Source organism: Quercus lobata, chromosome 10, assembly GCF_001633185.2.
Source record: "Quercus lobata isolate SW786 chromosome 10, ValleyOak3.0 Primary Assembly, whole genome shotgun sequence".
Classification (NCBI taxonomy): Eukaryota; Viridiplantae; Streptophyta; class Magnoliopsida; order Fagales; family Fagaceae; genus Quercus; species Quercus lobata.
Window position 1 is genome coordinate 13,456,917 of NC_044913.1, and position 20,606 is coordinate 13,477,522.

Below are 20,606 nucleotides of genomic sequence, written 5' to 3' on the forward strand. Positions count from 1 at the left end.
CCAGGCAGCCATAATGATAAACTGATAAGTGATGAACAAAGTTACAAAACCAGCCAGGGACAGGGAGGGCCCAAATAAACAAAGTTATCTTAAGTTCTTAACAAATACTAAAATGGCCCAAATATTTATAATCTTATACCTGATTCCTGAACCTCAGAACCTGATACGGTGAGGTGAGCAGTTGAGACTTGAGAGAGGCGGAGAGCAGAGAATCAGAGAGAGGCTGAGGCGGTCCAGCTGGACCAGCCGTCCAGGCGGAGGAGCTTCAAGCTTGCTGCCTTGCTTGAGCCTTGAGCTGTTGTCTGTTAAGCAGATGAGAACAGACTGAACGGTGGAGACTGGAGACTAGAGAGAGGCGGAGAGCAGAGACTAGAGAGAAAGGTAAATTTTTTAGGGTTTTGAGTGGATTTATTTGTGATTGTTTTGTGGTTAATCTCTTTGACATGATTTGTAGTTTATCTGGTTGTTTTTTGGTCAATGATTTTGTTTAGAACCAATGTTTAATAGGATTTACCAAAATTTTTGTTTTTTTTGGTTAAAAGGATGTGCCAGATTATTTTTGTAATTCATTTGAAACTAAATTTTTTTTCCTCTACTACCCGGTTGGTTCTTTTCTAAAATTTTGGGGCCCCCTTCCACTTGGGGGCCTTAGGCAATTGCCTAACTCGCCTAAGGGAAGGGCCGGCCTTGATTATGGATGAAATGACACTCCTCCCCACTCTTGAGATACGTATAAATCAGGTGGATTTTATTTTTTTAAAATTTTTTTTTTTAGATAGTATCTTCTGTTAATGAAAACCTAACTGTTGACTATTGCATTTATACAAATGTCAAGGGGGAGTGCCATTTCATAAAACTTTTGGGAAAAGTGTCATTTTGATAAACCTTAAGCGGGCATTTGGTTTGCCGTGATGTTACATTAATGTAATTTGAATACAAGAATACAATATTACATTATTTAGGAAGGTGATGAGATCAAGGTGATGTGATATATTTTGTAATTTTAGATTATGGTAATGTTAGAAAAAATAAAATAAACCAAAAACTTTAATGTCACATCGTCATAATGACGTGCATTAGATTATTGTAATGTATAAGGACACATCACAACGAACCAAATGCCCCTTATGGGAGGTTGGTATAATTTGCCATTTTTTGTGTGCGTGTGTTTGGGGGGGAAGGTAATTCTATAGGTTACAAGATTTTCCTTTTGGTTCAATTTTGTGGTTTCCATTTCCAGTATTTGACTAGAACAGATTTGTTGGATTCCTTCATTAGTGTCTCATAGAAGTCTCCAAAGTCCTTGTATCACTTAACATGATTTTTACCCTATTATTTGTCAATAGAGAAAGTATTTGTGTCACAAGGATCAAAATTCCATTGCACTTGATCTTTCATTTTCCTTTTTAATTTTTTAAAATTTATTTTGATTTCTAGTCGGTCCAAAGTCCAACCATATGAAACAAATCTAGAAACTCATTTCTAGAATATTGTACATAATTATAACTTATACTAGTGAGTTTGCATGCTTTGTCAGAGTACACAAGGTATATGGGGATATGTTTGTAAAGGAAGGATATGAAACTTGTATTATGATATTTTCTTCTTCTTCCATTATGTCTTATTTTTCTTGTGACTATCATTGTAGCAACTAGCAAGAAAAGATGGTTATTTGGAAAATTTGGCATATTGAACATTTTGAATGGAAGATGGTTATTTTGCACCATGAGAAGCATATTTGATTTTTTATATAAATATTTTAAAATGTTTGTGGACTATTGTATGTTATATTGTTGATTATGTAGTTGTTTTACTCAATATACATGTCATGAATGAGAGTGTTGCTCTGTTGCTTCATATAATTGTTTTGAATTTCAAGAAATGTTACTGATCTTCTACGCATACCAAAACACTAGAAAACGTTTTCAAACTCATTTTCCGGATCACTACCAAATACAAGAAAATGAGATAGTTATCTAGAAAATGTTTTCTTGAAAGCAACTCATTTTCCAAAATCGAAACAAACCAAGTGTTAGTTTGTGTTTATGTTGCCTACATAGGATAATTGCTGTGAGAGCGCTTCCTGATTCTGTTTCTGTAATTGCGTTGTGATGCAGCTAGGTGATAACAATAATGCTATTATCAAGAATTTTTGGGAGAACACTGTTTGCAGCGGCCAAATCAGAAACATCTAATGCAACAGCTGCAGCTGCTTCTGTAGCAAGGAACCCTCTGCAAGAGTTCTTTGAGGCTGATAGGAATATAGATGATGATAAACCTGTTGTCTATGGTATGGGGCGTTTTCTTGTTCCTTCATTCTGTTTGCTCATTGCTTTTAGTAGTTGTAATAATTTATTATTCATGGCTTTATGTTATAAGATATATAGCTGTTTTTTTTTTAATTGGTAATTACACACACCTTATAGCTTGCAGCAGTGGGAGTGTGACTTACTGGGACAACCTTTTTTAATTACATACACCCAATGGGTATTGAATCCAATACCTCACCCTCTGCCTTGTTCTTACAAGGAGAATAGGTGTCATTTGAGCTAGATCTCAGTGGTAACATATAGCTGGTTTTTTATTTTTTTTATGTTTATAATTATTATAACATCCATAAGAACAAGGTCTGTTAATTAGAAATGGAACTGTGGCAATAGAAGGGTGGAAACATGATAATGCTTGATGTTCATTTAACACTGAAGAGACCTTCAACCGAAGTGGAAAAAAGAAAAAGATTAAAGTGTTTTAAAGTCATTCAAGAGATTAGGCAAATAAGCTAAATGGTATTTACCTTTGAAAGGCACATTTGAGAATAGTTAATAATTATCAAAAAGTGGGAATTGAATGAAAACAAACACAACACTGGATATCCATGGGTTGATAGCACAAACCCCAGGTGCTTGATATAGGTCCTTGGGTTGGGGGGCTTTCTTGTAGTTCTATAATTAATGTTTTAACCTCATTGGTGTCTGTTTGTAATTCTTTAAGGTAGCTCACATTTGAGCAATCCTTCTTTCTAATAAATTATTCTCTAACTTATCCAAAAAACAAAAGTATAGGTTTTACATGATTACTTTTATCGCATCAAATCCTTCTATCAAACAGTCTTGTGCTTGGTAAATTAACTCACTCACCAAAGGGGGCTTGGAACCCCCCCAACCTCACACACTACCCCATACTTTTTTTTTGGGGTTTTTTGTTATAGGTACCCCATACTTATGGATGGTGGAGGGGCTATTTGGTCAAGGGCCATTGGCAAATCCTTTCCTATAGATTTAAATAATGAATTAAAATGTCATTGCTTCAAAGTTATTTGAATTTTTTTATAATTTTAAGATAAAATTTTGTCAAAATTTGAAGTCTTTTTTTAATTAGTAATAAGATTCCATTAAAAAGAAAATAAAAAAGGGATTAGCCCTAGTACGCTGTAAGTATACTTTATGTAGGGTGGGTAGTCTGCCTATGAAATACTTGGGAATGCCACTGGGCACCTCATACAAAACAGCATCTGTGTGGAATCCTATATTGGAATGGATGGAGAAGAAACTCTCAGGTTGGAAGCGTCTTTATTTATCAAAGGGGGGTAGACTTACCTTGTTGAAGAGTACTCTTTCTAGCGTTCCTACGTACTATCTATCATTATTTGTCATCCCTGTAGCTGTGGTTGATAGATTGGAGCGAATTCAGAGAAATTTTTTATGGGGATCTTTAGAGGAGTGTTTCAAATATCCTTTGGTGGCTTGGGAGAAGGTGTGTTTACCAATAGATATGGGGGATTTAGGGATTAGGAAGCTGGTGCATTTTAATAAAGCCTTGTTAGGGAAATGGTTATGGAGGTTTGGACAAGAAGGCTCTCATCTTTGGAGGAGGGTTATTGCAACTAAATATGGAGAGGGTCAAGGGGGGTGGACTACTAAAATATGTAGTAGGGCCCATGGATGTGGTTTGTGGCGTGGTATTCATGATGGTTGGGAGAATTTCTCCAAACATGTGGCCCTAGTGGTGGGTGATGGCACTCGTATTCTTTTTTGGCATGATAAGTGGGTGGGAGATAACTCACTTAAAAGGCTCTATCCTCAGCTGTATGTGTGTTCTAATGACAAGGAAGCTTGCATTTCTGATGTATTATGCTTCCTGGAGGGCGGAAATGATAGAATTTGGAATTTGAGATTTCATAGGGATTTTCATGAAAGGGAATTAGAGGCTGCCTTCTCTTTCCTTGAGTTCATTCATTCTCGGATCCCTAGAGGTGGTGGGAGTGACACTTCTCAGTGGTGTCTCAACGGGAATGGCAAGTTTGATACCTGGTCCTATTACCATAACATGAGGGGTGAAGTTGCCTCCAATTTTCCATGGAAGGGTGTTTGGAAAGCTAAGATCCCTAAGAGGGTGGCTTTCTTTGTGTGGACAGCGGTTCATGGGCAAATCCTTACACTGAATAATCTTAAACTTAGGGGGTGCATTTTGGTGAATCGGTGTTGTATGTGCCATCAGAATGAGGAAACTGTGGATCAGCTCCTCCTCCATTGTCCTGTAGCTCACTCTCTCTGGGTTTATATGTTTCAGATCTTTGAGACCCAATGGGTCATGCCAGGTTCTGTGGAAAGCTTGGTGTATTGTTGGAGCTATTGGCTGGAAAATTTTAATTCAGACATTTGGAATATAGTTCCTGGTTGTTTGATGTGGATTGTTTGGATGGAAAGAAATCGACGCTCTTTTGAGGATACTGAGAAATCCTTGGCTCAATTACAAGCTCTATGCCAGAAGACTTTATTTGATTGGTCTAGGTGTTGGGGCTTCTTGGATTGTTCCACTATCTTGGAGTTTATTGCTTCTCTTAGTATTGCACTTTAAGTTTTTTCTTGTTGTTTGATGCTGTTTGTTTGTTTGTTGCATTTCCTTGTGTTCACCATCATGAACACCTTATATTTGCTTTCTTTTGTTTTATAGTTTGTTTAATAATACTCTTATTACTTATAAAAAAAAAAAAACATTTTAAGTATACAAGAGATAAACAAGCATTTTGAAATCATTTTGCACATGAGATCATATTGCTTGTAGTTCTTCACTATCATGTGAATGAGTGTACTTCTAGAACAATTTTAATTCTGAAACCTGTTTTTCCCAATGATGTATAATGATAATCATCCTTTTAGTGCTTTGGTGCTGTCAGGTCGTAGTTGGAAGGCTTCTGAACTGCGACTGAAGTCTTGGGATGATCTTAATAAGCTATGGTATGTCTTGTTAAAGGAGAAAAATATGCTGATGACCCAAAGACAGATGCTTCATTCACAGAATCTACGGTTTCCTAACCCAGAGCGCATTCCCAAGGTATAACGCTGTTACTTTGCTTCTCCCTTGACGCATTATGTAATTGTAGTCATTTTTGGCTCCTTGAATGCTTGGCTAATTGTCAGAGGTTTAGCATAATTCGGATGAGATAACCAGTAACTCTCCAAATACAGGACATCACTAAAACTCGTGCTGCTAGTAATAGAGTTCTTGAAAAATTATTGGGATACTCTTCCAGTAGATAAATACAAGGACTTTAGTGTTATGAACTTATATAAACTGGAATTTGATGTTAAAGGTTCAGTATCAGTATGACCAATAGTCTTTTTTTTCTTGGTTTCCATGTAAGTACTGGATAAAGCAACCAAATTCATTTATTTAATTATAAGAATCCTTTTTAGTGAACAGGAATCCCTGTTGTTTCTTTGAATTCAATTTCTGTGCGGACTGAAATTTTTACTGATGTAATGATTTATTTCTTTTCATTTTAATACATAGCAAGTGAATGCATTCTTTTTACAAATAAAATTATCATTATTAAACAGATAAGTAAAACTCAAATCCAGTGAGTTAATGCATTGGATACAATATTTGACCATGAAATGTGCCTGCAAAGTGAAGCAAGACATTGCTCTTGAGATATTAAAATCTTCTTTAAGTATACCTTATGCCAATAGATAACAGTACTTACAATCTTGTTGTTCCACTCTTTGGGTGACCAGCCTAAAAATGTTGGAAAGTTGTGCATTACACTTTGCAGTCCATACTTAGTGTAGAGATGGCCCAAAGTATGTGAGAGAATGTGACATCCACCAATTTTACTCATTCTTACTCACTGAAATAGTTTATTTTTAAAAGTTATTCTGTATGTTTAGAGCAGTAAATATTTTGATCATTTTTGGTGTGTGACAATAACAAAAGACACATTAAATCTACTACCAAGTAAAGTGATCCAATTGGCTGTGCAAATCTAAGGCAGAAACGGTCTAAAATCTGCACCCCCCCCCCCCCCCCCCAAAAAAAAAAACCAACAATTTTTTAGTCTCATTCTTTTCTCACTGATTAGTGATTACCAACAAGTTAAGTGATCCGATTCCATTTTCAAGTTTTTTGATGATTCGATAGTTGGGTTAGGGGGATTTGAATCATGAATGTGTCTTCATTGGAACACCAGGAGATGCCAATTGAGCTTCAACGCTCTTGACAATCCAATTCCATTTCCAAGTGATTTAAGAAGGTAAGTACTTATGTATATTAATACCCAATTAACCTTTTGGAACACCCTTATGGATGCTGTGAACCCCATTCTGGTCCCTTCTAGTGCCAAGCTTCTATATCTCATCACCTTGCTTTGGAATTGCCTTTCCTCATACATTGGTTTGTGGTATTTGGTTGGCCATTTGTCAGGCCTTCTAAGAGATGTGTCTTTCCATATGTTAGGCATTCTAATGGGATTAGAGAATACCTTCAGAAAATGGATGGTTTAAAAAAAAAAAAAAATAATTAGCTAATCATTGTCTGCTGTTGCTTGATGCTTCCTTGAGTAGATCACGTAGTCTAAAAAACAAGAATTTTCCTGTAGATAACAAACAATATTCCATCTATCAGGGAGGGTTTCTGACCGGAATGGATTCACTGGTCTTATATACAGGGGCAGAATTTCTTTTTGATAAGTAGAGGGGCAGAATTACAATGTTAAAATGGAGTGCAAGCTATAGCTTTGCCAATATCAATATCAGATTGCATCCTAAATGCCATAAATGCGAGAGGTTGGGAACCATCTGAACACAAATGTTACCAATATTTTAAACATGCTACTTAAATACTTGACGTTCTTTTAATGTAGAGGGAAGAACACTTTTTGGAACTTGGCTTTTTAGAGAATCTCTCTTTTCTTGTTCATGGTAAAATTTGACTGCTAAAGTATTGAGTGCAGCAAAGTGAAATTGACTCCATGATCTAGTTCTACCTCAGCCACTGACTTGTATTACATGAAATAGCTTTGGCATTGTAGTTATATCTGCATCATTTTAGTTATATCCATCTAGTTCTTTAATTGCCATTTGGATTGCTCTGCCAAAATAAGGCGGGTGAAATTAATCAAAATTTTATCTAGGAGGAAAAGCTGATGATATGTTGAAAAATGAAAAGTAAATAGTTTCCTAGCATTAAACCTAATCATGTCTTGAAATTGCTCCAACAAATTCTTGGATTTCCTAATTGGTTTAGTATGTTAGGTCATACCTAGAAACTGGTTATATACATTTTATATAAAAATGTTTAGGGGTCAATTGGCATTGTTCTCTTTTTTTCATTGCTTTCAGCTACTCATTTATTCTGAAATTCATCTTGCATTTCACATTAAGTACTGTAACTAGAAATACCACATTGGATTTGTCTCACTGTGTTTCAATTGGTAGACTGAGTACATGAAAAACAAGTTTTGGAATATTATGATTTAGGCATTAAATTTGTTGCATGTGTTAATACTTTTCCTCCATCTTTCTGGAACCACAATTACTAATTGGCATTTCGGTGATTCTTGTTGTTGAATGAAATTAAGGTGAGGAAGTCAATGTGTCGTATCAAGCAAGTGCTCACTGAAAGAGCGATTGAGGAACCTGATGCTAGAAGGTCGGCTGAGATGAAGAGGATGATAAATGCTCTTTGATAACTTCCAGCTTGTGTCTATTCACTAAACACTGTATTGGGTATGTTTGTGGACTGCAATATGGCCACATTTTTCTGGGTGCAACTTTGAATCTTCTGGTAATCACCTAGTATCACTGTTATGAAGTAAATGGACAAATTGCAGCAATTCATGAATTGACAGAGTACTTGTTTCCTATCTCTGAGATTAGTTTTCCTGTAATGAACTAGTGATGTTTTTGAGCACATAATTAACACTGCTTGCGCCTGGTGGATATGTAGAACATAATGCATATTCTGTTTGGGCTATCATGTTTGAGCATTGTAGTCTCTGTCTCATTTTCATTTTTGAATTTCCTTCTTTTGTAGTCTCATGAGTTTTGGCACCGGGGACATGATCTGCTTGAAGGTCCTTTACAATGTTTGCTATAGTTTTAAACAAGTCAAAATCGTGAATATATTTAATTTGCATGGAATATATTTTGCCTTTTACAGGGAATAAAGGCAAAATATTTCATCAGTAGTGCTCTGGAATATTTAATCTTTCGGACTTGAGAATCTTCTGTCTAATTTTGTTATTTATTTTGGTTATAAGGTTGTGCTAAATTATCAAACTTTGGGTTTAGGCATGCATTTCAGCAGAAGTATAGACTCTAGTATTCTTTGTGTACTATCATCAGTTCGGTCGATGAGGTTCATGGCTTTAAAATTTAAATGCATGAGGTTCTTCCGATGATAAGACAATAATCAAAGTTGATATATGTATGTGTGTGCATTAATTTTTCTTTTGGCCGAAATCATATTTTCTGCAAAATCTATTCGATTGGCTGATGATATGACAATAATCAAAGTTGATATACGTACGTGTGTATTAATTTTTCTTTTGGCTGAAATAATATTTTCTGCGAAATCTATTCAATTGGCTGTTGGCATCAGAAAGTCTCTCTTTCTCAAACTTATTAGAGTTTGTTGATCGTTGTAATTAAAGTATTCAGATGTGATGAGCCTCTAGTATTGTCTAGTATACTTCCTGTGTACTTGATGTTTTCTTTTTTCTAATAAAACTTATTAATTAATTATATATATATAATTTATTTTCGATAATTAAAGATGTTATTTACTCCCTGAAGGTTGGTACTGGGAATAGTATCAGAAGTCTTAGTAGGTGTACAGTTTGTGGTGGGTATATGTGATATTTCAAACTAGGCCATCATATTGACTTTATACTCTTTTGATAGATAGATTTTGCACCACATGGTCTGTTTATGTTGATAGAGACTTTGAGCCAATTACATAATTCCACAGCTAGGCTAGTTTTTGCAATTACAATTCTTAAATGATATGTTAAAAATATTCTGTTATTGCCATGGTGAAAATGGTTATAAAGATTACAACAATTCTAGGTTTATGCATTTATATCTGTGCCTTCAATCGTTCTGCCTCTTGCTCTACTAGGTGTCCAGAATGATAATAACGTATATGATGCAAATTACAGAACATGTCGTTTGTTTTTATTGTTTTTTTGACACCAAACTCACAAACATGTTTTAAATTTCTAACGTGGCAAGGAAAACTGATAAGAGGAAATAGAAGCTGGGTCCATATGAAAATTTGGTGTTGCCCAGGTTTGGATATCCGTGCACGCACGAAATAAGATACATGAATAGGAAGTTAAAGATTAAGACAGCCTAGATTGTAATTCCCCATCTATTTGGGTTTGCAAGATGGGCAGAGTTGATGGTACAAGTAGCCCTGGTTTTTCTTTAAAGACACATTATTAAGTTTTGGAAAAAGATGGAGGCACAAATGGACAAACTCAACATAACCCATCAAAGAGGCATGGACCCTTTTGTCAATATAGAAAGCACCCCACATGCCTTAATGGGAAAATATGGTTTTGTCACTTTTGAAAGCGATGTTTTTACATTTGATTTGTAGACCTTCATAAACTTAATATTGTTGTGATGATGTTTCTCCAACTTGCAGTTTGGCATGATTTTTCCATACCATCATTATACAGGTTGCACAAGAATAATAAAATATAGATGACCAACAAAAAGAATTTGACCTTAAAAATTACTTTGTTTTTTGTTTTCTTCCTTTTGTGATCAACTATATAGATTCCTTTTGTGATCAACTATATAGATTGCCTTAAGTAATGATGGTGATCTTGAGGTATAATCAAAATCAATTAAAATATAGTTCTAAGCACTTCTTTTTAATATTTTAAAAAAAGGCGAGGGGTGACTAGTGCAACAATTTTTATTTTGATAAATATATTAATTCTTTTATCTATTGAGAAACTGTTGTTTGAGCGATTAAACAATAAAGAAGTTGAGGTAGGGGGTTGAGTCATAGCTTGATGTAAGTCTTATTCAAATCACCAATAATTTTTAGTGGTAATAATTTTAAAGTTAAATTGGTGCCAACTTGTAACTTCCAAATGTTTAAACTCAAGATCTACACCTATATCAAGACCCTAATTGGTGGATTACCCCAACTTTGAGTTTGAGTTGAATCATAGTTTAATGCAAGTCTTATCCAGATCACCAATAATTATGGGTGGTATAATACAATAATTATGAAACTAAACCGTTGTCAAATGTTTACTTTTGAATGTTTGAACTCAAGATCTACCTATATCAAGACCCTAATTAGTGGACCACCCCAACTTTGAGTGGTGTTTTTTTTTTTGTCAATAGAGTTGTAACAATACTTGACTATAAATACTACATCATGGTTCTAAGTTCTAACACATTGAAGAGTAGAGGATCCAAACTCAACCATCTCCACCTCTCACATTTATTAACCATGTGAAATGTGACTAGGTGGCAGTGCGGCAACTCAAAATAAAAACAATGGAAAGAAAAATCCCCAATTTTTTTTTTTGGTTTGAGAATTCCAATGGTACATGATTTTCAGGCCCCCATATGATCTCGAATTGCCTTATGCTTACTTAAGCAACAACCTCATAAATCATTTTCCTGCCAAAAACAGAACATTTACATCATCCCTTTATTACTTTTTAGTAGTGTGTTGGAACAACTCAAGACAACCTTAACTTCTCCATCATATGCCCTCATGTGGATGTTACCTAATTTGATATTACAATCTTACCCCTCCCACCCTATACCCATCCATCACCTACAGGTCACCCAATCACTGCCCGATTAACCCTAAAAAAATAACCCACAACACCAAACAAGTCACACAGAAAGATTAAATCAACTGGCCTCGAAATCTCAGAGCCCCCGAAGTTGTCTGGAAACTCAAAGTCAAAGCCCCTGGATGGGTCAACATTTCTCACTTCAACCATGCCACACATAAAAACACATATTTTACAACTGTTCCACATGGTAGATTTTTTTTTTTTTTTTTTGACAGACCACATGGTAAATTTTGAATAGTAAATAAAAAGATGACGGGTCCATGTGACATGACGAACAATAATCACCATGATTTAAAAAATTGGACTATACTGGCTGGTCGAACCAAGAACCAAGTACCAATCTAATCTAATAAAAACTTATAAAATATGTCAAAAAACTGGCCATAACCGATCAAAAATTGTGAATCAGGAGCAAAAATGTTCTTTTTAACCATACCAATTTTTAAAATTATAGTATCATAATCAACTACACAAGACAGTTCTAATAAATAATATAAATTTGTGTGCAATACCTAGCATTTAGATTCTCTAAAGTTCTCTTCACACACCTCCTTACCCCAAATGGGCCCAAATCTTATAAATAAATAAATAGGTAAAATAAAAAAGAAAATGAAAGTCTGAAAGTGCTCACAGTCAGTCAGTCAGTCACATTCCCTTTAAAAAATTAATTGACAATCATAAATAACCTGCGTCACAAGCGTGTAACTTTATGATTCTCTCCTGCCCGAACTGCCCGATCTGCCCGAACTCTGCTCTACCCAAGTACCAAGTACACCTTTCCTTTTTGCCGTCTGAGGCTCGCTCTCTATTTTTCTCTCTCTCTCCGATATTCTCTCTCTTCGCTATTTTCTCTCTCTAGATTCTCGCAGTTTCTCTCTCTGAATCGAAAGGCGGCTCGAATTTCTCTCTCTCTCTCGCGGTCGTTGTAGATCTGAGGCTTTTGATTAGATCGGTTAATCGGATTCGACGTGGAAACCCTAGAAATCGGAATCGAAAATTTTTGAGGTTTTTGGGGGAGTGGAAGAAGAAAGGGGATTTAGGGTTCGGAGTTTTTTGAAATTGAAATGGTGCGTGTGGGGGGTTAGGGTTAGGGATCGATCTAGGGTTTTTTTGATTAAGCGTATGTGAAGAATTTGGGGGAAAAAAAAGGAGAGAAGTGGGTTTGGGGTTTTGGGGAATTGATGGTACTCGTGGTAGGGATTGAAGTTGGGAAAGGGGAAAATGCAAGGCTATGCTGCATGGGCGGGTTGGTGAGGAAAGTAAACGGAATCGGCACATGTGGACAGTCCCCACGCGTGCGACCATAGCTGCTTCCGCCACCGCAACCGATGGTTCTTCTTCGGTCACTTTGTGTTCCTCTAATTCGTTTTGCAAGGTTTGCTTTTGATTGTTTTTATTTTGATTTTGATTTAAATTTTTTTGTTTGTTTGTTTGTTTGGTTGGATTTGACTGTTTGGTGTGTGAGAAAATTTTTTTGTGGGTTTTGATTGTTTGGGACTTGAGATGATTTGGGATGTTTGGTAAGTGAGAAGATGAGGTGGGGTATTTGTGTTTGATCGATTTAGAAAGAATTTTTTTTTTGTTTTTTTTGTTTTTTGTTTTTTATTTCTGTTTTGGTTTGGGTGTTGGGGGAAATTCTTGATATGAATGAAAATTTGTGTGAATTAATGTGAAAGTTGATTGATTTAGATTTGAAGGAATGAACCCAATTTTTGTGAATCGTTTGTGTGTGTGTGTGTGTGTGTTGGCTCGATTGATTTGGAAATGGAGTCCCATTTTTTTGAATTGGTGTGATGGATGTAATGCAAAAATGAACTTGGTTTTGCGAAATGTATCAAGAAGCTTAGAAGGGGTATTGAAAGCTACTATTTTGGCTAACTGTTGATGGGTTTTGAAAACACTGAAATCTTCTACCTATTTTGTGTTATGTGGGGATAAAGTTTTTCTATTGAACTGTTTAAATGAGTGCAGGGAAGGATTTCGGCTCTGCAATGACCTTTAGATTTAAATTTCTCTTGGGATGGAACTCCTTTTGATGGGAAATTATGTAAACATTTGGAATTAAATTTTTTCTACAATCTGGTTGTTCTTATGTTTTAGGTGTCAGTTCTGGATGTTTATTCATGGTCAGGATATTATATGGTTGATGGGCCATTGCAGATGACACGATATTGGACTATGTTGACTGGTATTTTACCTGTTTGGCTCATGTCCTGATATAAATATTATTAATGCTTAACAACATCATAATGTGGTCACGTTCACAGGAACAGCTTCTTTTAAGTGAACATAAAAATGCAATTAGTTTATGGAGTAAATATTTAGATTCTAGATGACAGAAAATACACCAAGGTTAGCATGCATTGTCGGTCAATTGAATTGAGAAAACTTATAATATATTTTTATGTTTTTGAGACATTCGTTGCTTGCATAGGAGCAGACATTTGTTGCTTGCTTAGGAGCAGTAGATTCTTGTTGAATCAATATGTTTATGTTTACAGTATCAAGTTAAATAACTTTCAATAAGTTTATTTTAATGACGTGTATCAAGAAATTATCAAAACAGAAGAAGTATGTATTGTTGCTTGGCATTGGCACTGGTATTGGTATGTATAGGCATTAAGTAATACTGCTAAGGGTTAGACTTGGTGGCTTTCTGGCATGGAGTTAAAGGCCTTAAAAAGTCACCTAAGTTCAAATTCTTCTACTTTAGCCGTTGATTGACACGAGTTAAGTGTTATTGCTTTTTTGACTGCCAGATTTCTTATTACTATTTGAAATTATTCCTTAGACAAACTGAGTGCATTATAATGCCTACAACTAGCCAATGAAAGTCCTCTTTCTGCCCTTCTGTTTGTAATGTGCATCGATTGTGGAAGTGCGTTTGGTTTTCTCAAGACCTTCAAATTTATAACTGCCTTAATTCCTTTTTTTGCCTCCACTTCTCAGGACGGACGCAAAATTAGTGTTGGTGACTGTGCTCTTTTCAAACCACCTCAGGATTCCCCACCTTTCATTGGAATAATTCGTTCATTGACTCAGAGTAAAGAGAATAAGCTAAAGTTAGCTGTGAGTTGGCTTTATCGGCCTGCTGAAGTAAAGCTTGGCAAAGGCGACCTGTTGGAAGCCGTGCCAAACGAAATCTTTTATTCCTTTCATAAGGATGCGATTCCTGCTGAATCGTTACTCCATCCGTGTAAAGTCGCATTCCTTCCTAAAGGTGTTGAACTTCCATCAGGGATTTCATCATTTGTGTGTCGGCGGGTATATGATATTACAAACAAGTGTTTATGGTGGCTAACTGATCAAGATTATATTAATGTGAGTTTTTAACGCTCTTGCAGATACGTCTCCTTGCTTACATATGCTATTTCTTTAGGGTAGTTCTGAATATTCTTACTTGCACAATGGAAATTCATTAATTTTCTTTTACAGGAACGACAGGAAGAGGTAGATCAGCTGTTATATAAGACGCAGAAACAAATGCATGCAACTTTACAGCCTGGTGGCAGATCTCCAAAGCCAATGAGTGGTCCAACATCAACATCGCAGTTGAAAGCTGGTTCAGATAGTCTCCAGAATAGTGCATCTTCCCTTCCTTCTCAAGTTAAAGGAAAGAAAAGGGAGCGGGGAGATCAGGGCTCTGAGCCTATCAAACGAGAGCGTGCTACAAAAATTGATGATGGGGATTCCAATCATACTAGACTGGAAAGCAATTTAAAATCTGAGGTTTCAAAAATTACAGAAAGAGGAGGGCTAATAGACTCTGATGGTGTTGAGAGATTGGTGCAGCTCATGCTGCCTGAAAGAAATGATAAAAAAATAGATTTGTCTGGGCGGTCTATGCTTGCTGGTGTTATAGCTGCCACGGATGATTTTGATTGCCTTACTCGGTTTGTGCAACTCAGGGGTCTGCCTGTATTTGATGAATGGCTCCAGGAAGTCCATAAAGGGAAGATTGGTGATGGTAGTGGCCCCAAGGATGGTGATAAAACTGTTGAGGAATTTCTCTTGGTTTTACTTCGTGCCCTTGATAGGCTGCCTGTAAATTTACATGCCTTACAAATGTGCAACATTGGGAAGTCTGTGAATCATTTGCGCACTCATAAGAACTTGGAAATCCAGAAGAAAGCAAGAGGTTTAGTTGACCTATGGAAGAAACGTGTTGAGGCTGAAATGAACATCAATGATGCGAAGTCTGGCTCAAATCAGTCTGTCCCCTGGTCTGCAAGATCACGCCTTCCTGAAGTTTCCCATGGTGGGAATAGACACTCAGGTATGTCGTCTGATGTTGCAATGAAGAGCTCAGTTACACAGCTTTCTGCATCCAAAACTACTTCTGTGAAGATTGTCCAGGGGGAGAGTATCACCAGGTCTGCATCTGCATCTCCTGGGTCCATAAAATCAGTTCCATCACCTGCACCAGTGAATACTAACTTAAGAGACAGCCAGGCTCGAAATGTTGTTGGTAATGCTGCTGATCTCCCTCTGACAACAGCAAGGGATGAGAAAAGCAGCAGTTCTAGTCAGTCGCACAACAACAGTCAATCATGTTCTAGTGACCATGCTAAAACAGGGGGACATTCAGTGAAGGAGGACGCAAGGAGCTCTACTGCTGGTTCAATGAGTGGAAATAAGAACTCACGGCATCGAAAATCAATCAATGGCTTCCCTGGTTCAGCTGTATCTGGAGCGCAAAGGGAAATAAATTCAATCAAAAGTTCCTTGCTCAAAAATCCAGCTTCAGAAAAATTATCACAGTCTGGATTGTCATTGGAAAAGACACTTGAAAGCCCCTCAATTGAGGGTAACAGTCAAAAATTGATTGTTAAGATTTCAAATCGAAGTCGCAGTCCTGCACAAAGTGCCAGTGGAGGATCAATTGAAGATCCTTCAATCATGAATAGCAGAGCTTCTTCTCCTGTGCTTTCAGAGAAGCATGATCAGTTTGATCGTACCCTGAAAGAAAAGAGCGATACTTGTCGAGCTAATATTACTTCGGATGTGAATACTGAATCCTGGCAAAGTAATGATTTGAAGGATGTACTGACTGGGTCTGATGAGGGTGATGGATCCCCTGCAGCTGTTACTGATGAAGAGCGCTGCAGGACTGGAGATGACAGCAAAAAATTGGCAGAAGCTAAAGCTACTTCCTCATCATCAGGGAATGAACAAAAATCAGGGAATTTGCAGGAGGCTTCTTTGCGCTCCATAAATGCTTTAATTGATAGTTGTGTTAAGTACTCTGAAAGAAATGCATCTATATCCATTGGGGATGATGTTGGGATGAATCTCCTTGCTAGTGTGGCTGCTGGAGAGATGTCGAAGTCTGATTTGGTTTCACCTACTGATTCTCCGCAAAGGAACACCCCTGCAGTTGAGCATTCCTGCACAGGTAGTGATCCCAAAGTTAAATCATCTCCAGTAGACGACCTTGCTCAAGACCAAGGCCAGTCTAATGATGGTGCTGGTGATGAGCCTGAGAAGCAGGGTGTTGTTTCCTGTAATATTGGGACAAAAACTGTTGAAAGCACATCTATTTGTTCTTTGTCTGGGGAGAAACCTGCAGGAGAGAACCATGGTCATTTAAGTAGTTCTTGTATGGATTTTCAGCAAACTGTAGACCCATGTGTAGAAAGTGATGGTAAATCTACTGAAATAACAGTAGCTGCTTCAATGACTTCCTCACCTGTGAGCACTGTAGAGAAAACTATGGATATTGACGGAGTCAAATCACTTCAGGAGAAAAAGGCAGTTGGTGAGGTGAATGCAGATGCCATTCCAGATGTAAATGAAAAGACAAGTTGCTCTTTGTTGAATGAAGATAAGTTCAATGTAGTTTCTGCTCTAGAGTTCCAGATGGAAGCAGCTGAAGGGCTGGATGGTGGTAACCAGACAGAGCTGAAGCCACCTTTATCCATGATGCATATGGAAGATGTGAAAGGAACCAAAGAGGAAGTTGTGGTGCCTTCTGGTGGTGGGAAAGATATTGCTTCAGAGAAAGTAAAAGATCTGAAGGCTGAAAAGATTGATGAAGCAGATGCCAGGAATCATGTAAATCAGGCTGAAAAACAAAGAAATGAGCAGGAAAGTAATGACCCTACAACTTCTGAGAATCGAACTTCAGTTGGTTTAGCTTCCACTGTCACTGATCATGATGGTGAGTACGTGGAGGAGAATTCGGAAAGCAAAGCAGGTCATGATCAACAGGTTAGACCAGCTCCTCACACGATTTCACCTGCATTAACTGCACAAGAAACAGAACAGCCTGAAATGACTAGGGGACCTAAGAGGACTGGCACAGAAGCAGTTGACACAGAGGAAAGTAAATCAACCAATGCAGATGCAACTTCTATGCCTGCTGCCAGGGCATCAGATATGAATGCAAAAGTGGAATTTGATTTGAATGAAGGCTTTACTGTGGATGAGGGAAAATTTGGGGAACCGAATAGCTTGCCAGCACCAGCATGTTCATCCACTGTTCGATTGGTTAGTCCATTACCTTTTCTTGTTTCTTCCGTGTCTAGTGGCCTTCCTGCTTCAATTACTGTTGCTGCTGCTGCAAAGGGCCCGTTTGTTCCACCAGATGACCTGCTAAAGAGTAAAGGGGAACTTGGTTGGAAGGGATCAGCAGCCACTAGTGCCTTTCGGCCAGCTGAACCCAGGAAAGCTCCAGAAATGCCACAGGGCACTGCAAACACCCCTCTTCCTGATGCTGCAGCTGGCAAGCAGAGTCGCCCTGCGTTGGATATTGATTTGAATATACCTGACGAAAGAGCCCTTGAGGATTTGGCTTCGCGGATTTCTGCTCAGGAGCCAGGTTCATCATCTGTCCAAACAAATAATCATGACGTGGCACGTGATGGAATGATATGTTCTGAACCTGTACGTGGCTCTGGGGGACTTGATCTTGATTTGAACCGAGTTGATGATGCTTCTGATATGGGCAATTTCTCAATCAGCAACGGTCGTAGAATGGATATTCCACTTGCGCAAGTTAAGTCACAATCGGGTGGTGCTCTTAATGGTGCAGTGAGTGGCCGCAGGGACTTTGATTTGAACAATGGGCCTTTAGTTGATGAGGTGTGTGCTGAACCATCACCTTTCAGCCTGCATTCCAGGAGTGGTTTTTCATCCCAACCATCCGTTTCTGGCCTTAGAATGAACAATACAGAAATTGGGAACTTTTCACCATGGTTTACTTCAGGAAGCAATTATCCTGCTGTGCCTATTATGCCAGATAGAGGGGAGCAGTCTTTCCCAAATGTTGCAAGTGGTGCGCCGCCAAGGATGTTGGGTACCACTGGTGGCGGCAGTCCATTTAGTCCTGATGTCTTCAGGGGGCAAGTGTTGTCTTCTTCTCCAGCAGTGCCCTTTTCCTCCAGCACTTTTCCATACCCTGTCTTCCCTTTTGGAACCACCTTCCCACTGTCATCAGCCGCATTTCCTGGTGGTTCAACAACATACATGGATTCATCATCTGGTGGGAAGGTTTGCTTCCCTGCAGTCCGTCCCCAGTTTTTAGGACCTGCTGGTACTGTTTCTTCTCATTTTCCTAGGCCTTATGTTGTTAGCTTCCCTGATGCAAACAACAGTAGCGCTGAGAGCAGTAGGAAATGGGGAAGACAGGGTTTAGACCTTAATGCCGGGCCTGGAGGATTAGACTTGGAAGCAAGAGATGAGACTTGTCTTCCACCAAGGCAACTGTCTGTTTCCAGTTCACAGTCCATAGCAGATGACCAAGCAAGGATGTACCAGGTTGCAGGTGGTCTTTTGAAGAGAAAGGAGCCTGAGGGAGGTTGGGATGGATACAAGCAGCCCTCGTGGCAGTAGGAATGAGTAATGGCACAATCTGGTGACCCATGAAAAGCTCGTAAGTTTTCGTTTCTGTATATATAGCACATGTGAGTCTAGTCACCTAGGAGAGTGATAAAGGTTTCTTTAAGATTTTTTGGATATTACATAGGAAAACTAGAAAAAGGTTTTGGTAATGAATAGTTTGTAAATGACATAAGATAATTTCTCAGTGTTTGTCCATGTATGCATCTCTTTTTCATTCCTCTGTAGCTAAATAGAGGGAGTTTCGACTTTTTATTATTATTTTAATAATGTATTTATCTTTTTCTCTGAATTCATTGTGGTTACTGTCTTTTCCATAGTATTTATGTATTTATCTCCATTTATTATTATTATTTTTTGTACATTAGAGCTGCCATTCTTAACTTTTTATATTAATTATTATTTAATTTCTTCTCTTCAGTGCTTTGAGGATGGGTGTTGGCTAATCCCAGAGGTTGTCATCTAACTTGTGTGCTTTCGGAGGATGGGTGGTAAGTGAGTTATCTGATGTTGTTCATAGTCTCCGACCCCCATCCCTTCGCTGTATCAAAATGTAATCTGTCCGGGGTCTACAAGCTATTTGTTCCTTGAATTTGTTCTGGGTGGCTGCAGATCAGTTTCCCCTTTGTAGATATTTTAACTGTTGGAAAGCATGCAGTCTGTGTTGCCCAGACATTCAAAATTGGTTCCTTTACTGGTATTCAGTGCAACAACTATATATGACATTGGACCCAAAGCCATCCCTTCCTTTTCCAACACTTCCTTTTATGGAGGTTGGGTTACTAAACTGCTTATAAGCCAACACCTTTTGTATGTGATTTGTTGTTAATTTATCTTTCTTTGCCTTTCCCCTTCTACCTTCTAATCACATATATATATATAAAGCTGACTGGTCATCGAATTTTGGCAACTGAACTTCTCTTGTTTTGTCATGGTTTAGTTGCTATGCTTGATGTTGTATTCTAATTTCATTTTATTTTATTTATTAACACTAATATTAGTCTTCGATCCAGTTTGGTTTTCTGTCCAGACTTTGTTCCAATGTTCCTACTCATCAAGATCAATATTTTTATTACATGGTGTTTTCCCACAAGCCACATCTAGGAGCTGTTTGGTTAACCATTTTTCATTTTTTGAGGAATCATTCTTCTGAAGTGTGTGTTTACATATGCATGGTCAGTTATTGTGCTAAAAAGTCTTGATGTTCAATGAATGAAATTGTGCATCATCTGTATGATTTTATGCAATCATTGACAACTCTACAAGAGAGGCCTTAGCTTTGTATTGTTCGAATTATTTGGTACTGTAAACATTCTTTTTAATTTTTTATTTAGGTTGGATGTTGTATTTTTGTTTATTTGCCCAAGTTGCTGTATACTAATTGTTGATGGGTGCAAATGGCTGTGGGAAGAGTTTGAATGTCTTCCTGAAATAGAAGTTATAACATGGATTATAATAAGATGATGGAAACACTGTGACATGGAGCATAAAGATTTATTTATTTTTTCGAAGTCTCGATGCAATTGAAAAACCAGCAATTTCACCATTCCTAGCCCCTTTTAGAGGTGGGGGCATCAGGCATGGACAATTGGTTAAACAGAGCAAATTTGTACCATGATTATAAGGAACTCTCCCTGTTTCAGCGCTTTGTTAA

The 20,606-nt window shown here is 37.6% G+C and overlaps 2 protein-coding genes across 3 annotated transcripts; both read left to right on the forward strand.

Annotated features, from left to right (window-relative positions):
* Nucleotides 1–112: 112 nt before the first annotated feature.
* Nucleotides 113–8,386, forward strand: LOC115965499 (39S ribosomal protein L47, mitochondrial-like). The gene is made up of 4 exons (XM_031084741.1): nucleotides 113–381; nucleotides 2,118–2,290; nucleotides 5,177–5,334; nucleotides 7,859–8,386. The coding sequence occupies exons 2-4, from the start codon at nucleotides 2,134–2,136 to the stop codon at nucleotides 7,964–7,966; spliced, it is 423 nt and encodes a 140-aa protein (XP_030940601.1). The 5' UTR covers nucleotides 113–381; nucleotides 2,118–2,133; the 3' UTR covers nucleotides 7,967–8,386.
* Nucleotides 8,387–11,886: 3,500 nt separating this feature from the next.
* Nucleotides 11,887–20,285, forward strand: LOC115965966. Of its 2 annotated transcripts, none has more exons than XM_031085291.1 (4): nucleotides 11,887–12,488; nucleotides 14,063–14,434; nucleotides 14,549–18,986; nucleotides 19,374–20,285. In XM_031085291.1, the coding sequence occupies exons 1-3, from the start codon at nucleotides 12,345–12,347 to the stop codon at nucleotides 18,944–18,946; spliced, it is 4,914 nt and encodes a 1,637-aa protein (XP_030941151.1). In that variant the 5' UTR covers nucleotides 11,887–12,344; the 3' UTR covers nucleotides 18,947–18,986; nucleotides 19,374–20,285. The 2 variants fall into 2 exon arrangements, with proteins under 2 accessions (XP_030941151.1, XP_030941152.1); XM_031085292.1 differs by having other exon boundaries at nucleotides 14,063–14,377.
* Nucleotides 20,286–20,606: the final 321 nt, after the last annotated feature.